At 45.5% G+C, this 12830-nt stretch overlaps 1 protein-coding gene across 2 annotated transcripts in view; it reads right to left on the bottom strand.

The window, feature by feature from the left end:
* The window catches only part of CACNG5 (calcium voltage-gated channel auxiliary subunit gamma 5), a 59869-nt gene that overhangs the window by 9815 nt on the left and 37224 nt on the right, over window positions 1-12830 (bottom strand). For both annotated transcript variants that reach the window (XM_082212850.1, XM_082212849.1), the window contains exons 2-3: window positions 8431-8666; window positions 3894-3980 (exon numbers count right to left, since the gene is read on the bottom strand). In XM_082212850.1, the coding sequence (XP_082068976.1) occupies window positions 3894-3980; window positions 8431-8638 (295 nt within the window). In that variant the 5' untranslated portion in view covers window positions 8639-8666. The remainder of the gene's footprint in view (window positions 1-3893; window positions 3981-8430; window positions 8667-12830) is intronic.

Genomic DNA, 12830 nt, shown 5'->3' on the forward strand with positions numbered 1-12830 from the left:
GTCAAAAACAAATGAATGCACGTTGACAGCAGTTGCACTCTGGGGTATAGTAGATGCTACTCAGAGTAGGCACACTAAAATTTAAAGACATGACTAACTTAGGACTATTCATTTCACTGGCTCTACTTTGAGTAAAACTTAGTTGGATACCACCCTTTGATTTTTACAACATCTCTCTGCAAAGAGCTGCAAAATAGATGGTGGTAGAATGTAATATTAATTGCTGCAAATTATTTACTTGTCTCTTGTGAGCACAAAATACAAAACCATCTGTTCCAGAAATAGAGATATGGATTGCTATAGCAACAGAAGATGCTTAAAAAAAAGACGTAGGGTGGATGGCCTATGTGAATTCCTCCTAAAAAAATAATTTCAGATACTTTGGCCAAGGCAAAGATCTCAGAAGAATCATTGGAGAGGGTGGCTGCTGTTGCTTGCTTACTTCGTGGAATGGGGAAAATCTAAGATCATTTAAAAATATTGTTTCTCATCTGTCAACACTAAAACATTTACAATGCAGATGTTATCCCCCCTCCACCAGTAAACAAAATATCCTTTTTGATTTTGAGATTTGCAGTGCTCTATTCTTCCACCTCGTCCAACAAAGTCCCGGAGAACTTACAGTGCAGGATATTTTCTCCTCTAAGCTAATAGGATTCCTGTTTTTTGCAGGGGGTAGACTTGGATCACTACCATGGTATGGGAGCAAATGGTTTGACTCCAAATCACTCACCCCCCCCCCCCGGTGGGATATTTCCAAACATGGAATGCCCATGTTACAAACCGTCTGACCTTAGAAACTTGTGTGGTGTGGGGGATAAGGAGTCAGACTAGGACCTGGGAGACTAAAGTTCAAATCCCCATTTGGCCACGAGGGGTGACCTTGGGCTACTCACTGCCTCTCAGCCTAACCTACCACAGAGAGTTGTTGTGAGGTCCAGCTCCGATGGCCTTCTGGCAGTTCCCTCACTGTGAGAAGCGAGTTTACAGGGAACCAGGCAGAGGGCCTTCTCGGTAGTGGCGCCTGCCCTGTGGAACGCCCTCCCACCAGATGTCAAGGAAATAAACAACAATCTGACTTTTAGAAGACATCTGAAGGCAGCCCTGTTTAGGGAAGTTTTTAATGTTTGATGTTTTATCGTGCTTTTAATATTCTGTTGGGAGCCACCTAGAGTGGCTGGAAGCTTTGGCTCGCCAGATATTGGCGAACTACACCTCCCATCATCTCTGACCATTGGCCATGCTGGCCGGGGCTGATGGAAGTTGAGGCACTATCCAAGTGCTCTCAAGACAATCTTGTGATACTAAAGGTAGTAGACCGGTGGGGTTTAAATTTAGCCAAAGCCAATAATTAAATGTCTTACACCAAATTTGTAACTCAGTAGAGGGGAGATTAGCTTCCAAGCACAATGAAGCATTTGAAACACAGGGGGGAAAATTGCCTTAGGAACTTAAGACTGAACAGCTTCTGTGGCTCCAAGGTGAGCACATACAGTCCTCAACTTTACAAAATGTTTGCTTCCCTCCCAGTAACCCTGATACAACTCTATTGTTTGCAGTGTCTGTGGGACCCTATAGGAGCATAATCCCACCCACCTCCTCCATTAGCCTACAGCCCTTCACATATTCCTGGGCTATGTACCACTTATTGAACCTTCTCCTGGGATGCCTGCAAGTTCTCCATGCAGAGAAATCTATTTCTGCCCTGTGCCAGTTCTGCATGTGTTTATTCATAAGCCCCTCCCACCCATTCAGACTCATTTCCCCATAAATCTACGCTGTTTACTCTTGTTTTTAAAAGCCATATGAAAATACCTATTTCAATATGTACTCAAACAGATCTGTGATCCTAAAGTACACAAATATTGTGCTTTATCTCAACGTGCAACACATTTCTAGACGTATTCTATGTTTAAACACACATTTAAAGGATGCAATTTGGTATGTTTATGCAGCCAAATCTGTCAGCTAATTACATTCTGATCCATATCATAATTGGAAAGATGCAAAAATATATCTGTTTGCTTAAAAGTGACGTTCTCATCTACCCCTATCTCTATGGATACTTATTTCCAGTTGAGTTACGGAGTTAGCTGAACGTTGTGATAGAAAGGTCGTGCCTTGCTTCCATGGAAAAAGGGGGTTGTTCCAGATTATTTCTGTGCTACAAGGAGATTCAAACACCTGTCTGCAGGGAACAGTTATCAGTGTCTGTTACCACTAGATTCCTTCTTGCTTTGCCATGGTGGTCTGCAGCATAGAGATCAGTTTACAGCAATTGTCTATTGTATGTTTGCTGGCTAGGTTAGCATCATTCTGCCATTACCATTCATGACTAATGTGGGGCATGTGATTGGTACACAAAGCCATGATTGGTGGGCAGTGACGGGAGTTTCTAGAGAATGGGGAGTGTGTCAGAATTGCTATTGCCCCATAGGACATAATATACAATGTGAGGACTGGAAAAAACTGTGGAAAATAGGTTTAAAATTTACAGATGGTTCCCTCCTGAAAGAAAATTACATGTAAATGATGTATAGATGGTATATAACACCAGTACAGATAACAAAAATGTACAAAACTGGCTCAAACACTTGTTGGAAATGTAAGGAAAAAGAAGGGACTTTTAATCATATGTGGTGGGAGTGTAGAGAAGTTAATTTTTTTGGGAAATGATATACAATGAATTGGAAAAAAATGTTTAAAACTACATCTGTAAAAAAAACCAGAAGCATTTTTGTTAGGGATTGTAGGACAAGACCTGCCAAGGAAAGTAAAGAATTTACCGTATTTTTCGCTCTATAAGACGCACCAGACCACAAGACGCACCTAGTTTTTGGAGGAGGAAAACAAGGGGAAAAAATATTTTGAATCTCAGAAGCCAGAACAGCAAGAGGGATCGCTGCGCAGTGAAAGCAGCAATCCCTCTTGCTGTTCTGGCTTCTGGGATAGCTGCGCAGCCTGCATTCGCTCCATAAGACGCACACACATTTCCCCTTACTTTTTGGGAGGGAAAAAGTGAGTCTTATAGAGCAAAAAATACGGTATTTATGTATGCTACAACAGTGGCAAGAGTTTTGATAGCACAAGGATGGAAGAATGAGGAAATCCCGACGAAAGAACGGTGGCAAGAGAAATTGATGAATTATGCAGAACTGGCCAAATTGACTTATAAATTGCGAGACAAGGACAACTGTAACTTCAAGGAGGAATGGGAATAATTTTTACAAATTATTTAAAAAGACAACAAAATGAATTGGACACCCTGGCAGGCTTTGAATAAACATACACAAATTCATTGGTTGATAATATGATGGATAGATAATGTAAGGATAAGTACAATTTTATAACATGCAGAGAATAATATGTGCAGAGAAATCAGAGAGAGGAGCTGAGGGAAGTCCTTGCTCGGGGGGGGGGAATAGGGTTGGGAGGGGGGAAGGGGGGAAATAATGTATGTGCTATATGGTTTGATAATTCGGTATGTTGAAATTCTTTAATAAAAAAATATTTTTTTAAAAAAAGAATTGCTATTGCCCCCTCTAATTTAAAGGAGCACCATTCTGCTATCCTCTTTGCTGCTTGAAGTGCAAAGGATTGATCTGCAACTACGTCACACTGTGATGCTGATGTAAATAGCTGCCAAGCCTAGCAGGACTATTGGAATGGCTTCGTGTCTCCCTTCCACATGTGCTCATGAACTCTTGAGTTTCCTTTGACAAAGAAACCCAGGAAACAACACAAACAACAACGACTTCTCCAATACACAATGTTTTGGTGCAGTCCTTTGCTGAAGATAAAACACATGACTTCTTTTCTAGTCTCTGAAAAGCCGGTGTTAGAATGAACACACATAAACACTGCTCCCGCAATAAGAAAAGATAACCACCTACTTAAAACATTGACTGTTGATTCAGATGTCAGCTGGACATTCATTGGCATAACGTATTCTATCGTGAAGCACCTCCCACGTTCTTCACCTGGAATGGCAAAAGCCCATTTTACACTTTCTTGGGGAGCAAAGGCATCAAGCCCCATACTTCCCACCAGGATCAACCTGAGATTGTTATTTGCTTCTTTTAAACCATTCATACAATTGCAAATTGAGTAATTGGTGTATTTCCTTGTTTAGTTTGGCTAAGGGCCCTTTAAAATATCACAAGTAAAAGAACAGAAACCAAGCAGCTGATTTTAAATATTGCTTTGAAATATGTAAACTCCACTGATATAGCAATAGCACAGGTTTCATCTTCATGACAAGAGTATAATGCAGGGGTCTGCAAACTTACTGAGCCTTGGGCCGATGTCTCCAGAGCCGATTTCGCGGTGGGCTGGAGGGTGGGGGAGCACGTGCCCATCTGTGTGCCCACACTCTATTTCCGGGTCAGAGGAGCACCGGAAATAGCTTGTGCGCATGTGCACAGACCTCCTCCGACCCAGATGTGCACCGGAAATAACACTTGCGCATGCGCACAAGCTATTTCTGGTGCTCCTCCGACCCGGAAGTGGGCAGCCGTGCAGCACAGCACCAGTAAGAGCGGGAAGTGGGCAGCAGGGGGCGCCACGGGCCGGATAAATGTGTTCCTTGGGCCTTATCTGGCCCGCAGACCTTAGTTTGGGGACCCCTAATATAATGAATGGATTGTGCTCAGAGGTCAATGTGTGCACCTCATTTCTCTTCCGAAGCCTGCCACGGTTTGATTGCTAGTGGATTTACAGTGCAATCCTAATGAGATCTACTCAGAAGTAAGTCCTATTGGATTCAATGGGGCTTACTTGCAGGCAAGTGTGGTTAGGATTGCAGCCTAAGGGTTGTCCTGTTTGCTAAAGGACTTTCACTTGTATCCCTTTCCCTGCACATCCTTGCCCCCAAACTGCTCCAGAGCATTGGAAGAACCCCAAAAGCAGATCTGGGGGCACACAGGCAGAGGAGAAGGAGGGAATTTTTCACTACACAGAGATATGTCCTTGCAGGAGAACTCCATTAGCCATTGACAGTGGATAATGTGGTCACTGAGACCACATAACACCGGTCCTAAGATACCTATATTGGCTCCCAGTACATTTCCGAGCACAATTCAAAGTGTTGGTGCTGACCTTTAAAGCCCTAAATGGCCTCAGCCCAGTATACCTGAAGGAGTGTCTCCACCCCCACTGAGGTCCAGCACCGAGGGCCTTCTGGCAGTTCCCTCATTGCAAGAAATGAGGTTACAGGGAACCAGGCAGAGGGCCTTCTTGGTAGTGGCGCCTGCCCTGTGGAACACCCTCCCATCAGATGTCAAGGAAATAATCAACTATTTGACTTGTAAAAGACATCTGAAGGCAGCCCTCTTTAGGGAAGTTTACAATGTTTAATGCTGTATTGTGTTTTTGATATTCGGTTGGGAACAGCCCAGAGTGGCCGGGGAAACCTAGCCAGATGGGTGGGGTATAAATAATAAATTATTATTATTATAATGGAGTGGCTGCGGACTGAGGTTGCATTAAGACATGCAATATATATATATATTGCAATATATATATATATATATATATATATATATATATATATATATATATGTTTTCGTAGATTTTCACGGGTATAGGAATGCAGGTTTTGGTGTCTTCGGGTGTCTTCCCGTGTAAGAGTCGGGGTGTCTGTGCGACGTTTCAACGAGGTCTCACTCGTCATCTTCAGGCTGGTGCTTTCGGCTTCTTGTTACTGGAACAGAGCAGAGTCTGGTGTTTGAGTTCCTATAAATACTGTTGAGGGGTGTGGTGTATAGCCTCCAACGTTCTGGGCAGAGAGGGAGTTCCTAGATTAGTGTGCCTTTTCTTCTTTTGTTCCTTAATTACTTGAGGGATATCTTGGGTGATTTCATGAGTGATATTCTGAATACCACTGGGTGGGTCATTAAGTGTAGATTAGTTGCTAAAGCTTTCGTGTCTTGACCTCTTGAGCTTGTGAAGAGTTTTTCTGAGAAGATGGCTGTGCTGCATTTAGTTGTGCTCTGGCTTGGCTTCGTGTATAGGGGCGAGCTGTGGTTTTGTGCCTTGTGCCCGCCAGATCTGTGTAGGGATTGCAGGGGGGTGCAGCATCCGGAGGTGCCACTATAGTTTGGCTACTGGATGGAGTCTGTAATATGTCTGTGGAGAGGGTCTGGGTTTGGTTCTGGTGTGGTTGATTGGTGACGGCGTTCTGTGTGCCTCTGGTTCTGGTGTCGGTTTTTGTGGGGAGGGCTAATTTCCAGATGTCTGGCAGGCGGGACGTGTCGTCACGCTTGTTCATGTTGTGAGGGTGTTTCTCTATCTCGATGGCTTCCATGATTATTCTCTTGTGGTGATGTTCCATGTTAAAGAGCAATTTGGAATCTGCAAAATTAATTTCGTGTCCTGTTTCTTTCATGTGTTGGAAAAGAGAGGAAGTTTTTTCTTCTTTTTTGACGGCATTCTTGTGTTCTGCGATACGTGCATTTATTCGTCTGTTTGTTTGTCCAATGTACGTGGCTGGGCAGACTTTGCAGGGTATTTCATAGACCCCTTGGTTTTCCAGCTGGATTTTGTCTTTTGGGTTTCTGAGGATATTGGCTATTTTTTGGTTGGTGCAGAAGGCTGTTTTGATATTGTGTTTATGGAGGATTTTGCTGATTTTGTCTGTAGTGCCCTTGATATAAGGAAGGAGGGCCATGCCATTGTTTTCTTCTGTGTCTTGGTTTTTGGGGGGTGTTTCTTTTTGGATTAGCTTCGTAACCCTGTTTTTCTGGTATCCATTGGCGATTAACACATTTGAGAGATTCTGTAACTCAGTTGTCAAGTGGTCTTTGTCAGCCAGGCGTTTGGTTCTGGAGATGAGAGTCTTGGCTACGGAGTTTATTTGTGCAGGGTGGTGGTGTGATTGTGCATGTAAGTAGCGGTTGGTGTGTGTTTTTTCCGGTAGATAGTGTGTCCTAGGGAGCCATCAGGTTTTTTGTAGATTAGGACGTCAAGAAAGGGGAGTTGGTTGTTGTCTTCTATTTCCATAGTGAATTGTATTTTGGGGTGTAGGCTGTTGAGATGTGTGAGGAAGCTATCTAGTTTTTCTTTCCCGTGTGGCCAAATTACAAAGGTGTCGTCAACATATCTGAGCCAAAGTTTGGGTTTGTGTTCTGACTTGTCTAAAGCATTGGTTTCAAAGTGTTCCATGTACAAATTTGCGATGACCGGTGAGAGGGGTGATCCCATAGGTGCTCCTTCTATCTGTTTGTATCTTTGTCCATTGTGGATGAAGTACGTGTTGGTTAGGCAGTGGTTGGTCAGGTCCAGGATGTATTTGGGGGGGTTGTATTTGTTTAATTTTGCAGATTCCAAATTGCTCTTTAACATGGAACATCACCACAAGAGAATAATCATGGAAGCCATCGAGATAGAGAAACACCCTCACAACATGAACAAGCGTGACGACACGTCCCGCCTGCCAGACATCTGGAAATTAGCCCTCCCCACAAAAACCGACACCAGAACCAGAGGCACACAGAACGCCGTCACCAATCAACCACACCAGAACCAAACCCAGACCCTCTCCACAGACATATTACAGACTCCATCCAGTAGCCAAACTATAGTGGCACCTCCGGATGCTGCACCCCCCTGCAATCCCTACACAGATCTGGCGGGCACAAGGCACAAAACCACAGCTCGCCCCTATACACGAAGCCAAGCCAGAGCACAACTAAATGCAGCACAGCCATCTTCTCAGAAAAACTCTTCACAAGCTCAAGAGGTCAAGACACGAAAGCTTTAGCAACTAATCTACACTTAATGACCCACCCAGTGGTATTCAGAATATCACTCATGAAATCACCCAAGATATCCCTCAAGTAATTAAGGAACAAAAGAAGAAAAGGCACACTAATCTAGGAACTCCCTCTCTGCCCAGAACGTTGGAGGCTATACACCACACCCCTCAACAGTATTTATAGGAACTCAAACACCAGACTCTGCTCTGTTCCAGTAACAAGAAGCCGAAAGCACCAGCCTGAAGATGACGAGTGAGACCTCGTCGAAACGTCGCACAGACACCCCGACTCTTACACGGGAAGACACCCGAAGACACCAAAACCTGCATATATATATATATATATATATATATATATATATATATATATGAGCCTACGCAAATCCATATAGTGAATTGCACATGTGAACCAATCCAGTGACTCACTGGAATATTCCAACAACTTCAAAATGGGCCACCAGTCCATTCTCCCCACCCCCACCCCAAGGTGTTGGAAATTAAAACTGTGAAGCCATTTGCACATAATCATGCATGATATAACTGGAATATTTCACAGACCGTAATTATAAATTTAATCAAAATGCACAACTAACAGGACTCAGAAACAGTCACTAGACATGACTAGCCACAGGGACAGCAAGCAAAAAGAGATTCACTTTTCAGTAAAAGCACAGTACCTGCCAAAAAGCAAACCCTCCAGAGCCCAGAGTGCAGAGACATCTTGATTTCAGCGCTCTGGTTTTGGGGCAAGATAATCCCTTCCTCCAGGTACAGCCAGTAGTCCGTGCTCACAGCAATCCCCAGGAGTCCCAGTCCGCACACTGCAAACACACTGCTAAGCAGAGTCAGGGCCTTTCTGCCACAGGTGCTCATTCCCAAAAGCATCAGGGTCCGACGGGACAAAAGAGAACTCCTGCATGGGCAAAGAAGAAAACAAGATCTGTTAGCAGTGAATTGGAGACGTTATATGCACTGAATGAAGCAGAAATTTCCCTCCTTTTGTGCACGGTGTGATATCAGAGTTATCGGTGGGGAAACAGCACAAGTTGAAAATGAATGTGGCAAACCATTGTCATGTCCTTTCATGTCCAGGCGTAGGCGAACTTGGCCCTCCAGAGGTTTTGGGACTACAATTCCCATCATCCCTGTCCGCTGGTCCTGTTAGCTAGGGATGATGGGAGTTGTAGTCCCAAAACCTCTGGAGGGACAAGTTTGCCTATGCCTGCTCACTGCAATGTGCTCTAGGTGGGGCTACCTTTGAAGGTGAACCCAGAAACTACAACTAACCCAGAATGCGGCAGCTTGACTGGTGACTGGGAGTGGCCACTGAGACCATATAACACTGGTCCTGAAAGACCTACATTGGCTCCCAGTAGGTTTCCGAGCACAAGTCAAAGTGTTGATGCTGACCTTTAAACGGCCTCGGCCCAGTATACCTTAAGGAGCATCTCCACCCCCATTGTTCAGCGTGGACCTCTGGGTCCATATGGAGTCATAGTATTACATATAGTAACATAGTATAGTCATAGTATTACAATAGTATCCCAGAGGGTCAGTGTGGCATGGTGGAAAGAGGATCAGAGTAGAGCTTACGCTCTAGCCACTAGGCAACACTCTCAGCCCAGTCATCTCTCGGCCTATTCCCCCCCCCCATTCATTCATTTGTTCAGCCTTTATTGGCATAATTTAGACAATAAAACCATAGGAGGAAAACCATCCATGAAAATAATGGTAATCCAGACATATTAAACACATAAAACATACAAAAGACTCAATAAGGTAAAGGTAAAGGTACCCCTGCCCGTACGGGCCAGTCTTGACAGACTCTAGGGTTGTGCGCTCATCTCACTCTAGAGGCCGGGAGCCAGCGCTGTCCGCAGACACTTCCGGGTCACGTGGCCAGCATGACAAGCTGCATCTGGCAAGCCAGCGCAGCACACGGAAACGCCGTTTATCTTCCCGCTGGTAAGCGGTCCCTATTTATCTACTTGCACCTGGGGGTGCTTTCGAACTGCTAGGTTGGCAGGCGCTGGGACTGAACGATGGGAGCGCACCCCGCCACAGGGATTCGAACCGCTGACCATGCGATCGGCAAGTCCTAGGCACTGAGGTTTTACCCACAGCGCCACCCGCGTCCCCTTACAAAAGACTCAATAGCCACCATTAAATAAAATTAGGTAATTTTAGATTTGACTTTAAAAATCTTGGCTAAATATCCTGATACAATCTCAGTAGTTTTGGGAATATCATCCCTCAACAAATACTGGATTACAGATTCTTTGCAATTTAATTTACAGGGCTGGGGGAGGATTTTTTTTTAAAAAAAGTGGGGGCAGGGAACCACATACACTGCCTTAAGCTCCCTGGAATAAAGGCAGGATATAAATATAAGAGGGGTGGGACTTTACATCAGGAGGAATTTGACAGAGTAATAAGCCGATTGCTCCATCAGTGCAAGTATCTCTGATTGCCTGTTGGAACAATCTACCCACTCTTCCCCTTCTATTTTGTTCTGGGGTTTTTCCTCATTCTCCCCCCACTCCCCAGCCAATTTAGACGATGCACTCAGGGGGCTTAGAGAGGGAAGAAGCCTCATGGTGTGAGTGGAATTCCTTGTAAGGGGCTTCCACTAGCACAGGGATCCCCACACTAAGGCCCATGGGCCGGATAAGGTCCGAGGGATTTGTTTATCCAGCCTGCGGCAACCCCCGCCACCTGCCACCTTCTCTTACCGGCACTGTGTTGCGCAGCTGCCCACTTCCAGGTCAGAGGAGCACTGGAAATAGCTTGTGTGCATGCGCAAGTGTTAGTTGCACATGCACAAACGTTATTTCTGGTGCACATCCGGGTGAGAGGAGGCCCGTGCACATGCACTTAAGCTATTTTCAGTGCTCCTCCAACCTGGAAGTGCGCCGTAAATAGCATGTGGGCACCAGCTCCCCCACCCTCCAGCCCGCCGCACGATCAGCGCTGGAGACACTGGCCCAAGGCGTGGTAAGTTTGCTGACCTCTGCACTAGCAAGACTGAGACACTTGCCTAAGGCTGAAATTCTACAGGGACTTACTAGGGAGCAAGCCCTGTTGAATGTAGTGTGACTTACTGCAAAGAACTGGGCTGCTTGGGTGCCTAGCCAATTTGTTGATTTGAGGTGAGACTGAACACTTATCCATTACATCAGAGAGAGAGAGAGAGAGAGAGAGAGAGAGAGAGAGAAGCAGTTTGCCAGGCCACACTGCAAGCTTTCAAGATGCTCAGAGTCCTTTTATCAGCACTGGACTGGCGATACGTGCACAGCAAGACAGCCAACTCTCACACAGAATTCGAAATCCCGCTGCCTTCGACTCTGACAAATCTCTCCCTCGGCGGATTCTTGACGTGGATATTATGAAGATGTGGGGCTCAGCAATGCAGTGTAGCACGACAAATTACTGTGGTAGTGTTCCCCCCCTCCTTCAATATATATATTCCTAGCACTGCCATTTGGCTTCCCGTTAATTAGCCCTTTTTGGCACTGGTTCAGAGAAAAGCACACAAAGTCTCGATACTCCGGCATGTGTAACGTGCAGTTTGTGAGCTGCACCTCTGTCCTTTCTCTGCCGGAACAAACACATAACTCTCCTAAATAATAGGAAGCAGCCACACAAGTCCTTTAGAGAAGCAATCATCACAATGTCACACAAGTTATTTACAAAGCATGGTGCCGTACTTAAACGCACAAGAAGGCAGCCCTCACCCTGCAGGGCGTATGGTCCAATGTAGACCCCAAGTTACCAGAAGCCTTCTCTGACCAGGAAGCTTTGAAAGTCAGAAAATTGGTGCTGATGTAATGCAGAGCTCACCTCATATCGGACATCACCTGCTTAAAATTCCTACAGAGGTCTCAAGGTTTCCATAGTCAGTACATTCATTGGGACTAAGTGTCTCTGACTATATGGAGATGCAGAGGGCTTGTCCGCTAAAGGACAGAGCTGTGTGAAACAGCGAAGGGGCTCATTAGGGGCACTTGCTATCAATATGAAAAACAGGGCACCTGATCCATGCGACGGTCACCTCCAGGCTTGACTATTGTAATTCGCTCTACGCGGGGCTGCCCTTGAAGCTGTCCCAGAAACTCCAGCGGGTGCAGAATGCTGCAGCGAGGCTCCTCATGGGGTCTCTGCCATGGAAGCATATTCACCCAGTGCTTTTCCAGCTGCACTGGCTCCCGGTGGAGTACAGGGTCAGATTTAAGGTGCTGGTTTTGACCTTTAAAGCCCTTCGCGGCCTAGGACCCTCATACCTATGGGACCGCCTCTCCCAGTATGCCCCACGGAGGACCTTAAGGTCCATAAACAGCAACACCCTAGAGGTCCCGGGCTCTAAGGAAGTCAGATTAGCCTCAACCAGAGCCAGGGCCTTCTCAACACTGGCTCCGGCCTGGTGGAACGCTCTGTCTCATGAGACCAGGGCCCTGCGGGATCTGATTTCTTTCCGCAGGGCTTGTAAGACAGAGTTGTTCCGCCTGGCCTTTGGCTTGGAATCAACTGGATCCCCTTCCCCTCTATCCTTTTTCCTTTCTCCTTCTGTGATAGAACTCCTATTTGGGGACTTCCTTGGCTTTTTTCCTAGCCCACGTAGGACCAGTTTGGATAGTTGGCCTTGGTGAAGATTTGACGCTTTCATCCTCCAAAAAGTTTTTGATTTGAGTTTCTACTAAAATGAGGCTGCATTTTAATCTTGTTTTTCAGTTGTCTTTTAATCAATTGTTTTATACCTGGTGTTAGCCGCCCTGAGCTTGGTCTTGGCTGGGGAGGGTGGAATAAATAAAATTTCTTCTTCTTCTTCTTCTTCTTCTTCTTCTTCTTCTTCTTCTTCTTCTTCTTCTTCTTCTTCTTCTTCTTCCAGCCCCCCCCCATTCTGTTCAGCATCTGTTCAGAATCTGGCTGATCCAAGCACTGGCTGATCCGATGTTGACAACCCACCTGCAATTCAATTGCATGCAGCTGACCCGATAACAACCCAGCCACAATAAGGAACAAACAGGTGGCACTCTGAGGAAGGCCTGGCCTTGCATGTCCCCCTGTTGCACGCCCACAT

This window comes from Podarcis vaucheri, assembly GCF_965113315.1.
Source record: "Podarcis vaucheri genome assembly, chromosome: 2".
Classification (NCBI taxonomy): Eukaryota; Metazoa; Chordata; class Lepidosauria; order Squamata; family Lacertidae; genus Podarcis; species Podarcis vaucheri.